This window comes from Trichophyton benhamiae (assembly GCF_000151125.1).
Source record: "Trichophyton benhamiae CBS 112371 chromosome Unknown contig00074.8, whole genome shotgun sequence".
Lineage (NCBI taxonomy): Eukaryota > Fungi > Ascomycota > Eurotiomycetes > Onygenales > Arthrodermataceae > Trichophyton > Trichophyton benhamiae.
Genome location: NW_003315102.1, coordinates 365302 through 383643, shown reverse-complemented (window position 1 = coordinate 383643; position 18342 = coordinate 365302). Strand labels below are relative to the sequence as shown.

At 49.6% G+C, this 18342-nt stretch overlaps 5 protein-coding genes, 2 non-coding genes and 2 pseudogenes across 9 annotated transcripts; 3 read left to right on the top strand and 6 right to left on the bottom strand.

The window, feature by feature from the left end:
• Positions 1 to 802: 802 nt before the first annotated feature.
• ARB_00141 (ubiquitin C-terminal hydrolase CreB) lies at positions 803 to 4506 on the bottom strand (the record flags this gene model as incomplete). The annotated part of the gene is made up of 3 exons (XM_003013644.1): positions 803 to 3352; positions 3417 to 3549; positions 3746 to 4506. 3 exons carry the CDS (start codon positions 4504 to 4506, stop codon positions 803 to 805), a joined length of 3444 nt encoding a protein of 1147 aa, XP_003013690.1.
• A 1796-nt stretch (positions 4507 to 6302) lies between these two features.
• ARB_00140 (dUTPase, putative) lies at positions 6303 to 6890 on the bottom strand (the record flags this gene model as incomplete). The annotated part of the gene is made up of 1 exon (XM_003013643.1): positions 6303 to 6890. The coding sequence occupies one exon, from the start codon at positions 6888 to 6890 to the stop codon at positions 6303 to 6305; it is 588 nt and encodes a 195-aa protein (XP_003013689.1).
• Positions 6891 to 7039: 149 nt separating this feature from the next.
• Positions 7040 to 7110, top strand: ARB_00139. Its single transcript has one exon. It is a non-coding gene; the product is annotated as a tRNA-Glu (tRNA).
• Positions 7111 to 7645: 535 nt separating this feature from the next.
• Positions 7646 to 7716, bottom strand: ARB_00138 (annotated as a pseudogene). The gene has a single exon. The product of its transcript is annotated as a tRNA-OTHER (tRNA).
• A 201-nt stretch (positions 7717 to 7917) lies between these two features.
• Positions 7918 to 7988, bottom strand: ARB_00137. Its single transcript has one exon. It is a non-coding gene; the product is annotated as a tRNA-Glu (tRNA).
• Positions 7989 to 8867: 879 nt separating this feature from the next.
• Positions 8868 to 8938, top strand: ARB_00136 (annotated as a pseudogene). Its single transcript has one exon. The product of its transcript is annotated as a tRNA-OTHER (tRNA).
• A 207-nt stretch (positions 8939 to 9145) lies between these two features.
• ARB_00135 (uncharacterized protein) lies at positions 9146 to 10970 on the top strand (the record flags this gene model as incomplete). Its single annotated transcript, XM_003013642.1, has 2 exons — positions 9146 to 10603; positions 10668 to 10970. The coding sequence occupies 2 exons, from the start codon at positions 9146 to 9148 to the stop codon at positions 10968 to 10970; spliced, it is 1761 nt and encodes a 586-aa protein (XP_003013688.1).
• Positions 10971 to 11338: 368 nt separating this feature from the next.
• On the bottom strand, positions 11339 to 12948 carry ARB_00134 (uncharacterized protein; the record flags this gene model as incomplete). The annotated part of the gene is made up of 2 exons (XM_003013641.1): positions 11339 to 12702; positions 12777 to 12948. The coding sequence occupies 2 exons, from the start codon at positions 12946 to 12948 to the stop codon at positions 11339 to 11341; spliced, it is 1536 nt and encodes a 511-aa protein (XP_003013687.1).
• A 2019-nt stretch (positions 12949 to 14967) lies between these two features.
• Positions 14968 to 16505, bottom strand: ARB_00133 (uncharacterized protein; the record flags this gene model as incomplete). The annotated part of the gene is made up of 2 exons (XM_003013640.1): positions 14968 to 16167; positions 16218 to 16505. The coding sequence occupies 2 exons, from the start codon at positions 16503 to 16505 to the stop codon at positions 14968 to 14970; spliced, it is 1488 nt and encodes a 495-aa protein (XP_003013686.1).
• Positions 16506 to 18342: the final 1837 nt, after the last annotated feature.

Below are 18342 nucleotides of genomic sequence, written 5' to 3'. Positions count from 1 at the left end.
CAATGGTAGTGAAGCAAAGCGAAGCATAAGAGAAAGATAAATTGGAGAATAAACCTCCCCCAAGACCAGTGAATCTAATCAATCAATCAATCATATTAACATTTAACATTTCATTAGCGATGCATAGTTAGCCGTGTACCGGGCTACATTTAACATCAACATCAACATCAACACACACTTTTCTCTTGCAAGTAATCAGTTCTGTTCTTAATTTTTCCATCAGTCAAAATCTGGCATGCCATACTGTATATGTAGACGCGCAGGGCAAAAAAAAAGAAAGGCAGTGGAAACGAACGATCTGATGCCAGCAAGTGAAAAAATTGAACGGAAGAAGGACACCTGTCTTTCTTTGGACGGTGTATAGAATGGGAAATGGCATTTAAATCGTCTTTGGTTTGGTATCAGGCTGTAGATCGTGAGGTAGGAAGGGAATGATGGACGGGTTACATGGCACGTTAAAAGCGAGAGAAGTGTAGGGCTCTATATACAATCCAAAGAGGCGGAGAGGTATGGATAAACCACGGCAAATATATGCAGGGAAGAGAAAGATGGTCGGCTAGAAGGGGAAAAAAACGAGGTGATGTGATAACCAGCGACTCCGCGTAAATGAGTAGAAAAGATAGGAAAGATGAAGAAAAAGATGAGACGCCGATGAAAGCCAGCCAACCAGTGTATGTATGTGGGTATGTAGTATATGGCAAACTCAGATATGTGGTACAGATGCGAGATGATTTGACGATTCAAGCGAGAGGCAGACGGGTAAAGTAAAGAAGGGGACAGGAGCTAGGTGTGAAGTATCGAGTTATAGCACACTGAATGACTTTTTGCGGAGGCTGAACCTGCTTCGTCGGGGGGTGGGTTGTTTCGGCGGAGATGGAGTAGGGGGTGGTTGTGGGAGTGAAGTGATCTGCGACTGTTGCTGGTGCGAGGAGAAATCCTCCTGCTCAGCCTGTGCGAGTACTCTGGCTGCTAGATGGGGCTGCTCGCTCGTTCCGGACCCGGAAGCAGAGCCTGAAGCGGGAGGCTGGTTAGCTGCATCAGTGATTGCACTGGATGAGGTATCGAGATCCCGTCGTTGGAAGTTTTTGGGCGTGATAGTGATGTCTGAAGCAGTAGGGTTGCCGTTCATGGCAGAAGCAGAAGCAGTAGGTAGGGCTGGCACTTTGTCCTTGTTGTCCTTGTTATCCTTGTTGTCTTTGTTATTGTTGGAGGTGTTGTTGTCTTTGTGTTTTCTGCTGTAGCTGAGTGTTCGGCTGCCGAGTTTGAGTCTGCCCAGTCCGCCTGCGATTCCGTTGATGCCGTTCGTGAAACCATTGGCGATTCCATTGGTATTTCCATTCCCATTAGCATTGGTGCTGCCGTTACCATTGGCAGCGTCGGATGCACCCTCTGAGGACAACCGTTTCTTCTCAGAGGACAGTCTCTTTTTCTCTTCTTTAGCCGTAAGTTTACTTGCGTCGAGGGCAGATTTGATCTGCTGTTCTTCCTTCTTCGCTAGCTCTCTCAGACGGGCCTCTGCTTTCTCCTGTTCCTTGCGTTTCTGCTTCTGGATTTCTTTCTCCTGAGCCTTGCGGTCCTTTTCTTCACGAGCTCGTTCCTTTTTGGACTGAATTTCGGCGGTTCGGTCAGGAGTTCGAGACATCAGAGGGATACGAGGTAGAGAGATGGGCAGTTTGTTAGACGATGGCGTAGGTGCAGTGGCTGGTTGTGAATTGGCTGCCGTGGTAGGGAGGGCGGTTGGCGGGGCATCACCTATATTCGAGAGCTGCGGTGCGCTGGGTATCAGTTTGATGGGGTTGAATGAGCCAGCGGTTGAGCTGTCTGTTGTTGTAGGGAGCTGGGGTATGGCACTGCGAACCCGACTGATATCCTGCGGCGGTGTTGGGATTGGCTGATTTCCGGTAGTTTTCAAGTCCAGAGCCGCCAAGGGTGCCAGATCCGCATCCTGAGACTTTGAAGCGGCAGACATGCGCTCGTCACTCTGCAGCTCGCGCTGCATGGCCTCGAAGGTAGTTTCCTGGTAGAACAAGACATAGGCACAAGCCTGGCCCGGCTTGTCACCGAAGAAATTGCGCACATAGCTTTTGTCGACGGGTTCGACCATCTCGTCATCGAACAGCAGCCAGCCTCTGTCTTCGGTTTTTATGATAGCTACATAGTGGCCATGGTAGGGCCCGCCGCCGATATGCACGACCACGGCATAGAGCTCGTACAGGCGGTCCGGGTCCTCGGCATCGTCTGTGGTATTGAAGAGTCGTAGGTAGTAAGGATAGACGACACGATGGAACAGCTTCTGTAACCTTTGCTGGTCTTCGGTGTACTTGAAGCGTTTCAGGTGCAGGGCCAATATCCTGGGCAGACGCTTTATCTTCATTCTCTTTTCAGCTTCCTGCAGGCCGCCGCAGTTATCACAGTGGAACTTGTTGCGTTCGCAGAGCATCTCTTCCTGCGAGAATTTCCGCAGACATGAGGTTACGGAGGAGTGCTGTTCCAGGTCGACGGAGAGATCGAGGAATGCCTCGTCACGCTGGGATTTCTTTTCACAGGTAAGACACTCTGTTTCGGAGGTGAGCTTCCCCTCGAACAGCTCGTGGACCCAGCGAGTGCTGTAGGGGGACTTTGCGCTGCCGCCGACAGAGGTAGCCAGTGTAGTTGCGACGGAAGTGGAGGTTGCAGTGCTTGACTCTGAGTCGGCGTCTGCTTCGAGCATGGAGGTCCTGTTTGCCTCGGCCTCGACATTGTTGACGACTTCGTTGAGCAGCAGGTTCAGAAACTCGTGGGCGTCCTGGTGCATGGCCGTTCTGAACATCTCATTTTCCCGCCGTAGGACGTCGAGGAAGTGCTGTGGTCTGACGACACCGACGCGTTCCTCGCTGGCGGCTATGGACTCGAATATGTCCTTTAGCGAGGTAAAGAGGGACTCCTGCATGCCGTAGTTTTGAGAATTGTCGGTCGTCTCGAGGACGGGCAGGGTATGCATGGCGACTTTCTTCTTGTACTCTGGCGAGTCCTTGTCCTCTGCCTTTGGGATCTGGTTCTGCGGGTTGAGTGTTGGTCTGACTCCATTGCTGGTGGCGAGCTGCTGCTGCTTGAGCTTGGTCTGGAGCAGTGCTTCTTCGAGCGAGATGTCTGGGTCCGGGTACTTGAAGTTGGTGGAGAGTGCGTGTTTGAGCGACTCTGGCGGAGAGCGCTGGGGGTAGTTTATGACGGACTCTCTAAAGGGGGCGGAGTAATATAGACATTGGAGGATGGAATTGCAGTAGCTGTGAGAGGTAAGGCCTGTTAGGAAAGACATTATTATATCCAAAGAGAAGGAGATGTCCCTGACTAACCATGTGTTGGCGAATGGGGCCTAGAAGACAAGTCAGTACCACATCGCTAATAATATTAACAAAAGAAGTTATGAAGGGACTTACATTCTCCATGCCAAAGAACTTGTCACTGCCATCACTTTTGAGCGGTCCGGCGTCCGAGAGGAGTTTCTGGAGCGGCGTCTTGGGCAAGGGAGCCGAGTCCTTCTTCGAGGCTGCGGTACCGTTGGCGGAGGTGCTGTTGGCCTGGATAAAAGCAAAAGAAAGAAGAGAGAGAGTCGATAATCAGCAAAAAAATGATGTCACTTTTATTTTTTTTTTTAAATGCAAAAGCTGTGGTGTCCTCAAGAGAGCTCCGACGTACTCCATTGCCTCTGAACTTGCCAAAGAACGAGCTCATGGTGAACCGCGAGCTCGAAGGGTCTGGCTGTCACCGGCTCTCACGCAGCCAAGCCAGAGGAGGGCCGGCGCAGAGCAGCACAGGAATGAATATAATATATATATATAAATGTATATAAATAGCAGTTATATATGGGACGATCGGGTCAACAGACAGGCGGTTCGACGGAGGCGCGCTGGACCATCTGGACACAGAATAGGGCGTAGGAACAGGAGGAAGAAGGAAGACGGAAGAGGGAAGCGTCTTTGTAGCAACGGCGACGATCGTATTTCGGCGAGGGTCTTTTGTCGACGCAGCGCAGGGCTGGCTGCAGGCGAGGGAACTAAGAAAAGGCGACCAAGAGCGGATCTTGCCGTGGGTACAGTCGGGGTAAAAGGGCCGACGGGGACGGCGAGAGGGCCAGCGAGGCTCAAGCGAGGAAGAAGGAGAAGGAGAAGCAAGAGAAAGCCCTGCAGCTGTGAGGACGGTCGAGGGCGCAGGCGAGGGCGAGGGCGAGGGCGACGGAGGTGTTTCACGCAGGGAGGAGAGAGAGAGAGCGAGAGAGAGAGGAAGAGACGAGAAGGGCGTTCTGGTTAAGTAACTAGTCCTGGTTGGCGGGCTTAGGGCCTTGGGAGGAGCGGAAGGCTGCCAAGGGACGGCGACGGCAGAGAAGCAGGACAGAGAGTAGAAGTAGAAGAAGTAGAAGAAGTAGAAGTAGAAGAGAAGAAGAAGAGAAGAGTAAAGAAGAGCAAAGAAGAGTAAAAGAGTAAAGAAAGACGAGAGTCGCAGTGCAAAGTCGCAGCGAAGAGGCAGCATGCTGACTACTGACTACTGACTATGGCGCGGTACTTTGCGGCTGGGCGGGCGTCTGGTGCGGGCGCAGGTACCTCTGCATGGCAACTATGCGACAGCCAAAGAGACGGCCAGAGAGACCAAAGAGACAGCCAGCCAACGACGACGACGACGACCCCCGGCCTGCCATGCCTGTCGGCCTACACATGGCAAGGGAAAAGTCGCTTACTTGGGCCGTCTTAACTTCCGCTAGTTCTGCGTGTTTCTCGTACTTGCTTGCTGGGGGGGCCATATCTTCCGAGGGCGACACAGGCAGACACCCGAGCATCGCCATCGTCAGTTACTCTTGAAGTCATCCCACCAGACAGTGCTCTAGTTAACTGGTGAGTTACTGATTCTACGGGCAGTCAAGGAGTGACGGCATCGATGACAGGCGCCTGTGCGATCGTGACACCGTTCGCCGAATGACAGACGGCATCAGCAGGCAGACGAGGGAGGGGACTTGGGCTTTCTCCCCCTTTCCATCTGCCTGCCTCCCTCCCCCTTGTCGTCTTGTCACTGAGTAGCTGCCAGACAAGCTCCGGGCGAAGCCTCCCTCCTTCTTGGTCTCTTAGCTTCTCTTGACTTGACTTTCTAGTGCTGGTGGTGGTGGTGCAAGGCTTGCGGCCTCTCCCTCCCTGCCACCCCCTACACCCTCGCCCTCAGTCTATACTTACTTACATCTAACGAGTTATCCCACGCTGTCGTGTCTGTCTGTCTCCTCGTCCCTCCTCCGTTAACTCCAGAGTGGCTCCCTTCGACTCCTCTCTGCTCCTCCCTGGCGCGGGCGGCTTCCACCTGGGCTCACTCTCCATCCACCCATCCCTGTCGTGGCCGGCATGCCTCCCCCTCCCAGGCGATTGGCGAAGAGATCCCGCACCCACCAGCAGGCCAAACGCTCTCGGCCACGGCAGAAAGCGTATCTGTTCTACGGAGTATAACTAGCTATATACTTAAATATATCGCCAGGGAGAAAAGTTGCTTTCGATCGTCGGTGGAGGACAGAGTTCTTCTGGAAGCAGAGGCGAAGGGGGGAGCGTGGGAAAAGGAGCCAAAGCAGGCGACGATCCACGTGGGAAAGGAGGTCGGGCCCAGGGATCATGCCTGTCCCATAACACAGGGCGTTATTTGTGGGAGTCGAGGCAGGATGCAGCCAGCTGGGGGGCAGTCGGAGTTGCGTGGAACAGCGGGCGTCCAGTGCGAGGTGCAGCTCTACCGCTCATATTATGATAGATCTACTGGTAAGTTATACTTGGTACGTACCAAGATGGAGATGTACACTGTAGACTCTCGATACCTCCTCCGTTCAAAGCGCCGTTAATATTGGTGTTTATATGCTCCACATGTTCATTCTACTCCGCTACTTAAGTACTTACTCGATGCAGTTATTGCTCGTTATACAGCGAGGTTGCACATCCTCCTGGCCTGTCTCTCTAGATTCGGTGCCAGCAAAGTGATACAGCCGGCCCTCCCTCCCTCCCTCCCTATCCCCCGTTGGCCCATGGGATCTCAGAGCTTGGATCTCAGAAGGATGCCCTGTCCGACGTCGGTTAGATGATGTCATGTCCAGCCAGAGACCGTGGGCACACACCGTATCAAATTTCCAACCGAGTATTGTATAGATATCTCATAAACACTGGCATCTATACCAATCTACAATCTACTCAAAGTGAAAGACCCCTTACATCTCCTATATATTATATCTATCTCCACCACTCTCGTAGTCACAAAATAAGCCCAACGCCCTTCACCAGCTCGACCCATCCTATCGTGCCTCCTCCCTAACCGACCCTCGTACTCCCCTGATACGCCCCGTCATACCCTTCCACCGGCTCGCTCATCTGGTGGAACACAAACTGGCCCAGCCTCGCTTCCTTATACACCCGCAGACCCGCCGGGTTCACCACCTGTAACATCGCACCCACAGCTCCCGTATACCCGGCATCCATCACCCCAGCGCTCAGCAGCGCGCCAGACCTGAACAGCGAGCTGCGCACAAACAGCTGACCCATCACATCCAGCGGCACCGAGACCGTTTCGTTGAACTCGACCAGATACGAGCCAGGTGGCAGGTCTATCATCACTGCTTCATCGTGGTGGTCGTCGTCATGGTCGTCGTCGTGGTCATCGTCGTCGTCTTTTCCGCCACTACTACTACTGCTAGAGCTAGACTTGATCTTGGTAAAGGGTATTTCCTTCGTAGAGGCTGGTTGGCGGTGCGAGTTATCAAGGTCGACGGTGCCGGCAGAGGTCCAGGTAAGCACTCTCTTCAGGGTGAGGTCAACGCCGCCGGGCTGGACTTGGAGGGAAGGGGAGACCAGGTCGTTGATGATCTTGCGAGACACAAGAGCGTGTCCTGGTAGGATCATGTTTAATTATTCCTGCCCAAGAGCTCGCATGTAAGAAGATATATACTCCGTATGTATGTATATTCATTGCTGTGATGTTTGGTGGACGTTGGATTTGTTGAAGTATGGAGGGCATATAAAGAACTGGTGCTCAGGTCAGACAACAACCATCCTTAGTGGTGTAGAGGTAACATAACTCTCTTTCACAGAGTCGCCCGGGGTTCGATTCCCCGCTAGGGAGAAAATTCTTTTTTCATTTTTTAATTTTTTTTTTTCGTTTGGCTGCTGATTATGTAATTTTCATCTTTCACTCACAGTTCCTTCCCTGCTACAAATAAATAGAGCAACAAATAACACATACAGATAATATAGGGAGAATATAATACGTACGATATATAAAAGATCACTTAAAAACAATAGAGTACTTTATGCATGGTATTGTAGAAACGCCTGTATCCATCATGTGTCTATATATAGTCTTACAACTTGAAGACGTCGATTTTAAGTACATCACGTGGACAACATCTTCGGCAGGACTTGGTTATTTATATTGATGAGACAACCGCAATAAGGCCATCTTTGTACGGTGTACATCGAGAAAAAAGAGATGACAGTGGGATAGCGGATAAGGGCCTGCAGAAGGTAGATAGTGATGCAATACTCCGTACTCCGTACCAGTCTTGTTATGCGGGACCAAAAAAGAGAATTCCATGATCGATGTAGGTACATACTAACTGACGAGAGCATAAAAAAGATAAAAATCAAAGTTGAATGCGCTCCCTAGCGGGGAATCGAACCCCGGGCACGAGTGTGAGAGACTCGGATGTTACCTCTACACCACTAAGGATGGCTTGTTGTGGGAAACGCTCGCCAAAATGGCAGATGAGCAGAGTGGGTAGATTCAAAGGTCGGAAGTCAAAAAAAAAAAAAAAATGCATGCCAAGACATATTTTGTCTCCACTCTCGCGGTAAAATGGGCGGCCGGAGTCAAGCGACCAGTGGTGAGTGGACTTAGGAATGGATATATATATTATATAAAAAAATATTACTCCCTAGCGGGGAATCGAACCCCGGGCGACTCTGTGAAAGAGAGTTATGTTACCTCTACACCACTAAGGACTTTTCATTATGTAAGTGGCTTCTTCACGAACAATAAAAGGGTAATTTATGCAATAGGCTATTGCTCGTGTGAAGACATGTCTGATATCATGTATTTACGCTCTACTGCCCCTCCTTACATATTTTATATTCTACATCAAGTACATTCATAAATACTATTGCCTTATATCAAGGCAACGGTGACTTTCTTTTGTGGTTGAATAAATATGAGGGTACGCTACTAGCTGACCTTGCCAACATACGTTCGTGTAGTTATAGATATGGATACGAATTTTGTCTAACATGGGAAGCCAATCAACGAATTACTGGACAGAGAACTAGCGAATACCAAAGTAACTAACCGCAAGAATGTCATCTGTCTAGCTTCACCTCGGATTCATTTTCTCATTATTCTCATTTAGTAAAGCAGTAAGTTATGCCTTTTGATGGTAGATATACTCCACCAGAAGGTAATATGCGAGTAATAGATAATCTACTTCGCCATGCAACAGGTTCCTATGTTGTAACTCAACGTAGCTTTCTTCAGCATCCACTGATAGTTACCTTCTAAAATTAATATTAGAGGAACGTGACCGTGTCTCCGATCGTGAGGAGGAAATATTTCAATCGCCTTGAAGTTGTGTACCTATATGTCAGGTACCTACGATGTCGCCCAAGCTACAAATGCCACATATCCAAGAAGGAGTCCCAGCCATCTATCTATATTTCTCTTCCTCCGTGACTACTGAAATTAGCCTGATTGTTAACCATGAAACATAGCTTTTCCCTTTACCTTCTTCCATCCAGTAGGTGCGTCTAGATAGGGAGAAACACCAAGACCTGCCGTTGGTGGCTGCCCACCTCTATGAAGCAGCACAGCCTCGCTCTTCCATCCAGCCATCCTTAGTGGTGTAGAGGTAACATCCGAGTCTCTCACACTCGTGCCCGGGGTTCGATTCCCCGCTAGGGAGCGCATTTATATCTTTTTTTATTTCCATTTTTTTTTTTTTGGCAGAGATTTTGCTGGCGGAGATTCTATTCTCCGTGTATCGATGCAATGACTACATGAAAAGTATGAGTCAAAGGCAGTCTTGAAGTGTATAAAACAGTAATTAAGGCCCTCAATTCCTTCATTTTCCTTCCTTCTTTTTATCTGTTCTCCTTGACGATCGTTTTGGATGCTGTGCCAGCGGGTTCTGCGGGTTTTTGGCTGCCGTCGACTGTCCGTTCGAGCCCTCCCCTCCATCCCAACTCTAAACTCCGGTAGAGACCCCTCCATCTTCGCACAACACTGCTCGTCTTCTTCCTCTCGCCGATATCACGACCACTCGCACCCTCCAGACCAGCTAGACACCATGGCGCCCAAGGGAAAGAACTCGTTTACCCTCAAGACGCCCAAGGGGACCAAGGACTGGTCTGGCCCTGATGCCCTGCTGCGCGACAACATCTTCAGCACAATCACCAATGTCTTCAAGCGTCACGGTGGCATGGCGCTTGACACGCCTGTCTTTGAGCTGCGCGAGATCCTGGCGGGCAAGTACGGCGAGGATTCGAAGCTGATATACGACCTGCAGGACCAAGGCGGAGAGATATGCTCGTTGCGATATGACTTGACCGTCCCCTTTGCACGATGGCTGGCCATGAATCCGGATGTGCGCAACATAAAACGATACCACTTGGCCAAGGTGTACAGGCGAGATCAGCCAGCTATGACAAAGGGACGGATGAGAGAGTTCTACCAGTGCGACTTCGATATTGCCGGTGCACAGTTTGACCCCATGGTTGCGGACTCGGAGGTGCTTAAGATTGTCACCGAAGTGTTCGAGGACCTGGGCTGGAAGGGGAAATATACGATTAAAGTTAACCACCGAAAGATTTTGGATGGCCTGTTTGAGGTGTGTGGTGTGCCTCAGGATAAAATACGGACCATCTCCAGCGCGGTGGACAAGCTGGACAAACTACCATGGGAGGACGTCAGGAAGGAAATGGTGGATGAAAAGGGCCTCGACGGTGCCGTAGCTGATAGCATTCAGACATATGTTGTTCGAAAGGGCAGACGAGACCTCCTTGAATCATTGCTGACAGATGAGAAACTCACTGCCAACGCCTCTGCCAAAGCCGGCTTGGATGACATGGCCTTGTTGCTTGAATATCTTGAAGACTTTGGCGTGGTAGACAAGATCTCCTTCGATATGAGTCTTGCTCGTGGTCTTGATTATTACACCGGTCTTATCTACGAGGTCATCACTGAAGGCTCAGCGCCTGCAACTGCTACCTCTGCCCCCGAGGCCCAAGCCCTGCAACGCTCCTCGAAGAAGGACAAGAAAGTAGACCCTGATGAGGACAGATCTAATGATCCTTCTGTTGGCGTCGGCAGTGTTGCTGCTGGAGGTCGATACGATGACCTAGTCGGCATGTTCTCGCCAAAGGCCCAGATACCATGTGTCGGAGTATCGTTCGGTGTTGATCGAATCTTCTCCATCACCAAAGCTCGCATGCAGCGCGAGAGCAATGCAAATGCTCTACGAAGCAGTGAGGTGGATGTATACGTTATGGCGTTTGGCGGCAAGGGTTTCACAGGGTTACTAAAGGAGCGAATGCAGATCTGCAGGTCACTTTGGGAGGCCGGTATCAAGGTAAGCCTATATAAAAAACTTCTTTCTTTAACTTTCTGAATATATTCTAACGTCAAATGTCCAGGCTGAATTCTCATACAAAGTCAAACCAAAACTTCCCGCTCAATTCAAAGCTGCTGAAACCAACGGCATCCCCTTCGCCGTTATTCTAGGTGAAGATGAGCTTGCTGCTGGACAAGTCCGCGTCAAGGAGATGGGTCTTCCAGATGGCCACCCTGAGAAGGAAGGTGTGCTGGTTGACGTCGACTCTCTTACCACTGAAATCAAGCAAAGGCTGGAGAAGAAGGCGAGCGAGGCCGATGCACCTGCAGAAAAACCAGCAGATGAGCCAGCGGACCTAGCCCAGAAAGTAAAGGATCTGTTGTAGGTGGGGGGAAACGGAGGAAGATGATGAAATATTTTGAAATTATTCCTTTCGAGGGGTGAATGCATTTCTGGAATTTTTCAAGGGTGCATGGACGCAAGGATGTATTGTTTATTTATTGCTTTATCGGGATACCACCTTCTGCTTACTGCCTTCGCGGATAGACTAGAAGCTTTTACTTCTTGTTTTAAATATTTATAAAACCTGATAAATATCTGCAAAAACTCTGTGTTTGACAGCGTTTTGCCCAAGACAAATGGATATGGTGGGATTTAGAAACTGTAAATTGTAAATTGTAAAAATCATATATTGGTACAGTGTGCAAGGATATCTACCTTGAAATTTTAATTAGTACATGATAGAAAAGGTGTTCAAGCAGTTGAAGCTCGCTTCATGATAACCTCCTTCAACGCCGAAAGGCTATTCACAGCGCTTAGACCAACACCTCTTGCCCATGCAAACGGCCCATAGCCAGGAACATTATAGGCCTTATGCAGAAGATCACAGGCTCCTCCAATCCCAGCGTTAGTTATCCATCTATCAGCTGCATATTGTTCCAAGCTAAGCAAAGAGCCAATATCCATTCCGTGCTGCACAGCATATTCAATCGCGCGATGGAGAGAAATTACATCGCCGACCCCAAGGTTCAACCCTAGTCCTCCAAGAGGGTGTATGACGTGAGCCGCATCCCCGACTAGTGCCACTCGAGGTGAGATGTAAGTTGATGCATGGCGGAAGCGTAATGGGAAGCCAGCAACTGTGTTCGAGTGAACCGTTTCAACCTCTGGTGGCACATACGATGGGACAGGGGTATGCTGGAGCCGCCAGGATAACTCGTCTGCGTGGTCATAGCTTGTCTCAGAGGATGTTTGGTTTGGGCTAGACGGTAAGGAGAACATGTATTTCAGGTCTGTTATGGATAGGCGGAAAGCAGCATTTACCATTGCTGTAAATGCTTCTGGAGATAGTGACTTGAGATATGCAGCATTCTGCACGGTGGTTGACCAGACAAGTGTAGCAAAGTTGTTAGGTAGAGGAAGCATGGCAACCGGACCACCAATTCCTGGAAGGAACCGCTGATATGCAGTTACCGGTCTGGATGAAGAGGCTGCCGAGTGGGAGAGCTTCAGGGTAGCAACGACACCATGTCGGTCATAATCCCATCCATCCGTCGAGATACCGGCAAATGATCGAACAGGACTGTTAATTCCATCTGCTCCAACTAAAAGACGAGCGGCAATGGTAGGGAGCTTGGAATTGGTTTCCGTCGAAGATGAAGGAGATAAGGTGAGAACCGGCCAGGCCGAAAGATCGGGTCCATCGGGAATATCAGTGCCGTTATTGATAGATGTGACCTTTGTCGAAGAGAAAATAGAGACATCTTCACCAAGGGACTCAATTCGTGACAGTAGACCTCGTATTAGATTCGCGTTCTCGGTCATGGTCGCAATTGTCTTTGAAGAAGCATCGTGATCGATCAGGCCGGGGGGCCAGTTGAATGAAATATTCGACCCCGTCACTCCATCCCACACTTCCATTTCCTCATATGGTTGCACTCGAGAGGAGTCAATGTGTTGCCAGGCGCCGATACTTTTCAGGAATGCCACAGATGATGGTGTGAGACTGCTAACACGGTTGGAAAAGTTCTCAGAGTCGAGGTTCCAGCTTTTGGCCTTGGTGATATCCTGGCTTTCGACGAGGGCGACTTTGAGCTTGGAGGTAATTGGAGAGGATCCTAAGTATCACATATTAGTTAACTGGAAGATTTGAAGCTGTAACCTGAGGTGCCATTGGTACAGGTGAACGTACTTAATGCTGTTAACAGAGCTAACCCTGCCGGACCCCCTCCAACACAGACAATGTCATAGATGTCAGGCTGTTGCGAAAGACTGGAGGCGAATCTCTTCCGCTGTGCCTGAATCCCACGTTTACACGACGTGCATATATATGGGCGCAATGCGCCACCTAGTAACGAGCGCATCGCGATAGCAGATTATCACAGTGTGCTATTGATATTTGATAGGTATGCGAAATGAAGCTACGGAAGTTCCTCGTTGGATCAAGGTTCAGGTCCAGGCTCTTAGTCAGCTCTTAGTCATGACATCACGCAACAGACGACCAAAATAAAAAATAAAAAAAAGGAAAGTGACAAGGGTGGGATTCGAACCCACGCCCTCAAGGAGGACCAGAATATCTTGGGTGGTGATCACCGCTGATTATTACTGATTAAGGTTAGCCTTAATCTGGCGCCTTAGACCGCTCGGCCACCTTGCCTGTTCATGTCTATCACGTGGAGTCATCGACTCCTTGAACCTCATGCATATCTCTAAGACATCACCAACAGCCTTTTACTAGTGAAACAACTACAGACACATTAGAATAACATGATGATTCATTGAAACTGATATATTAAGCAGCAACTGAAAACTTTTCTAGCCATGATATGGTTTGCACAGGCCCTATTCAATTGCTGAACATCCTAATTTCCATCGCTCCATTGAGAGGATACCATTTCAAGGTGCCATACGAGGATGCCAGCGTTCTAGTAACAGTGGCAGATACTAGAAGGATATATCAGTAACGAAGCTGCATTTAATAACCTGGAATGATTGATGTTCTTACTTTGATCTGCCAGGGCTGGGGCATCTGGCTCGTCCTCTGAAGCCCATGCTCGCACACTACGGGTTATGAGTTAGCCTTCCGGTAACAGCTATGGTGATGATGAGAGTGAATGTCATCTTACGCCTGGGGTGCAATCGGAATCCCGATAACAGATACCGCTAACAGGAATAATTGCTATGGGTAAATCAGCCTGACCCTCAGCTGCAGCCTCGGCCCTGGCAGCAATCGGTACACTAGCAACGGCAGCAATAGCAGTCTGGCCCAGGATGGCGAGAGCTGCGAGAAGGGAGCAGGAGAGCTTCATGTTGGAATAGTCGGTAGCTCGATTGCAACGAGGTAAAGATTCTAAGTCTCAGAGGATTGATTGAATTAAATTGGAAGAGATGGTTCTTGGAAATCAAAGGCCATCACGATGGATACATGCTGATATTTATACCCGGTAGAAGACCAGCAGTCATTAAAACAGGCTAGCAAGCAAGCAAGCAGTCAGCAACTACTGTTTCTGCTCTTTGTCTATGTGTGCAGTCGTATCTTCTGGCTAATGTATCTTTCGTTGCACTACGTCTCCTGTGGAGGTTGAGAGTGTGCCACACAAGTATCTGTCCTCTGAATTGCGTCTTCACCACCAAATGCGGTCCTTCGGTAGGACTTTGACCGAATAATATGGCATAAAGATACACCGTTAGCATATTCTGCTTTACGCAACCGTCGCGGCATTGCTATCCGGATTACCACCGAGCCTTTGCCATATTCTATATACAGAAATGGCAGATATTGTTACATGCCAATTGGCGATCGGATGAATGTGAACACAGTGTGGTGAGATCAATTGAGTCTTCAAAAGGGCTAAAACTAGGAAGGATAAATAATGTATAGATAGCAGTCAAAACAATGTGCTAGATCTAGCGGCTGGATATCTTCCTGTAGGCCACTACGAAAGTGTGGTGGGCTACTTTTCTACAACACAATTTGTTAACAGACTAACCGGCGGCCGTTAACAAGATACAATCACACACTAGGAGCAGTTTCTGTGGGATGTTTCGATCGATGTGTGGCACGTAATGCAGGATGCGGTTAAGTTACTCAATGGACAAGACAAAGAAAAAAAAGCATCTCGACGGGATAGAATCGTGTGAAAGAACACGCCGATCAAATCCAATTGTGGAATACACTCTGGGAATTTAGGAATCGTTGAAAAGGAATAATGCAGCTATTAATTCATATTCTCTGGCTCAAATGCCATCCAAAAAGAACATATAACGCCAGTCATGACTGAGAACCAAGTAGGCATGCAAAAAGAAGAGCCTTGGAGCTCTAGTGCCAAATTTCATCTATACACAAACTAAAAAAAGAGAGAAGAGAGAAACGGCGAACCAATTCATGCAGGTCGAACTTGAGGCTTCTTCGCTTTCAAATCATGCTTGCCACCGACATCATCTCCATCGGCTTCCATCTCCACAATGAAGCGCTCCCAAGTTGCCAGAACACCTTGGTAGAAGTCGACGTGTTTCTGTGTCATTGCGCCCAGGGTATCGCGGAACTCGATTGCTTTAATACGCTCAAAGTCGGAAACCTCGCGGACAACTTCTTCATCAAACATCTCGGAAGTTGTTTTGGCGCTTTCAACTTCACGGGTCAATTCATCAATTCGAACCTCCAGTTTTCGGACTTTCTCTCGGCGCGATTGTTCGTGATCAACGCCTCTGATATCCTCCATCTTTGACCTGATGAAAGAAGCAGGGCTGCTTGTTAGTGGGTTTGTGGCGTAGTATGAGGAAGGGTTGTTGGTCAGATTTTCGCGCTCCGCCACGGCTTTGTTGAGGTAGTCAACCAGCGCCTCGTGGTCTAGCTGCTTCTGCTCCCTTGTTTTGAGCAGGGTTTTGAGAGATAAGATGTAAGCCTCCATATCACGAAGACTGCCTAGGTAGTTTTGATCTGTATGTTCCTTCAGGTTTTGAATACCATAGGATGTTTCCTCAACGCAACCGGCAAAGATCTGTAGAGGTACCTCTAGCTCAGGTTCTAGAGGGACAAGTTTGCGGAACTGGACGGCAAGGTCAGCGTAGTCAGCCTCCAGGTCACTTTCGCGCCTCGCAACCCGCGCAACAATCTTCTCAACGTGGCCAAGATCTTCGTCCAACTTGTCGGCCTTTTCTCTCACTTCCGTGAAGCGTTTATCTGGCTTGTGGACCTTGGTGAATGCATTCACGAAGGTATCTGCAAAATTGTCGAAGATGTTACTCCCGCCGTCAGACGCATTAGTGGCGCTGCGGGTCGGGCGCATCCTCATGTGTTGATTCCATTCTCCGGATTCAAGGAATGTTACCAAGATTGGAGCTCGGCGTAGAACAGGGTGGAGTGTAATTCTCTTGATAAACCGGTGAAGAGACCAGGCACGACGCTGGGTGAACTCGGGACCGAACCGATCCCCGCGTACATATTCCATCTTGTGTTTATCCGGTAGTGGAGGGATGGCGCAAGCAGGATACTCCCGGAACAGCGTATTGTAAAGAAAGTAAAAGTCCGTAAAGCGCCGTCGAACGCTGAAGTCAGTCTTTTGAAAGGATTTGAAATTGGTCTATTGAATCTGTAAGTATAGTTGCCGGAAGATATGGCGAGAACACTGACATGAGTTGACACCAGGTAGGAAACATAGACATCCTTTGTACCCTCATTCTCCTTCAGAGGCGTGTCTACTGTGCATTCAAGCATACCGTTATCCAACGCAGCCGCAAATGCGCCGTCTTGCACGGGCGAGAGCACCTCATCTCCCGTCGAGCTTATTCGACGTTTCCCATTAGGATCATCTCGCGAACTGGAAGCGTTATCGATATCTGTGTACGAAGTAGCTGGCCGCGATGGATCGCTATCTCCGTCATTCCTCCAAGAGACGCTGTCGAAATCATTGTGGTCCATGGCTGATGGGGGATGTATGTATGTATATATGCGGGGAGCTTGATGGCTGATTGTAGGAGCTTGATGGCTGATTGTAGGAGCCTGAGTCGGCCAGGCTTGGTCTCTTCCGACGAGGTTCACGGCGCGTCTCAGAGCAAGATATCTAGTGACATAGCAAGTCTGCCTAGCAGTGCGGATACGTGGCGTCCCAATTCAACAGACAAACAAGCGAGTCCCGTCTCTTCTTCCTCAGCAAGTGCGCATGAAGCGGACGCTGCCAGCTCTTCTTTTCGCTGCGCTGTTCACGGCGAAGGAGCCAGCGGACAGTCACGTGATATGAATGATGTCAGGACTCTCCATTTCGGGACTAGCGCCTGCCCCGAGCTTTCTTCACCTCTTTTCAACTTCGGCTTTTTATTTTGATGGCTGTTCGAGATGTCTTTAACGGCGTTTGATATTGGGCCAGGGTAGAGCAGCCTGGCTGATGCTCCGACATGAATAATGACTAGAAAACGAAGCTTAGACCTTTTCCTTATGGGAGATGCAAAGCTTTTTTCCATGTCAACATGGGGCCTCCATGGTGACTGACTACTTCGTCTATCAGACATAGACTACCACAGGAGTAAAACAAATATCTCTACGGGCCTCTAAGCGCCTTCGATGGATGATAATTGCAAGGTTGCATGAAATCCCATGCAGGGTCTGCCAGCTAAGGGCCAGCTTCTTGCTGAATTGATGAGGTTCTGTCACGACGTGCATCTCCGGGCTGCAGGCCTGATCCTGGGGCGGGATGTAGTAAGACGGTCAAACGGACCCCCCTTGGCTCGAGACACGCTCCCACCACACATTTTTCCTTGAACCGAGGGGCCATGGGCTATCAGCATCCTCGTTAGTGGGGAACTTGTGCACTGAAACGACGAATTGATGTCTGTGCTGATATTTATAGCTTTTGCTTATGTATGTGAGATGTAACGACTATCACGACATAGCAGCAAGCCTTTCCCATTAAACCCCGGAGATATCGAAGCCCTCGTCGGGTTGAATCAGCCCAACCAGAAGACCAGGTCTCTTGCTCTCACTGGCTCTGTATGCATCGATGAATGCCGATATCCCTTGTGCCGGTGTATGTGAAGTGTGTTACGCCAGGCCAGCGATATATCCATTCGTTATTATACTGATCGGCCACAGGAGGGTCACTCGATCAGCCAGGATGGAGAGCAGTTTTTACGGGCGATGGATCAGAGTATCAAACTCTCGCCCGGCAAGCTAGTTGAGCCTAAGCACCAACTCCCGTGCGACCAAAACTCTGCCTTCTCTCACACGCAGCCCGTGATAGGCTGGCCGGCGGAGTTTCAGTTAGCGCTGAGAGGAAGTCAAAAAGGGCTGCTGGAGCCCGGAACGAGCAGCATCAGAGGCACCGCTCGAGGATCTGCTCTCAAAGTGTGCTCTTAAGGCGTGCTGTATGTGTTATGTACGGCGTCTGTATCGCAGCCGTATCGCGGAAAGGGCGATTGTGACACTAGCGCCACCTTCTCATGCAGGTTGCTATTGTTCTCTGCAGCGAACAATAGCTTATTAATACGAAGCGCCCTGGCGTTCCCCACAAGCTAAATAGAAAACCGCTCTGTCGGTAACGAACTGGCCATTGTGATATCGGGAATATATTACGCTCTTCACGCAGCAACAACGCAAAAACGACACATTTCGCAGCAAGAGAGACAAAGCAGGCAGGCAGGCAGCAGGCAGGGCGGCCCATGGGAGGCCGCGGAGGCAGGGCAGCTGGTCGAGCATCTGCTTTGGGGCCGCCCATGATCCATGATGCGACCCTCTCTGTCGGTGTGTCTTCGCTGGCCCTGCG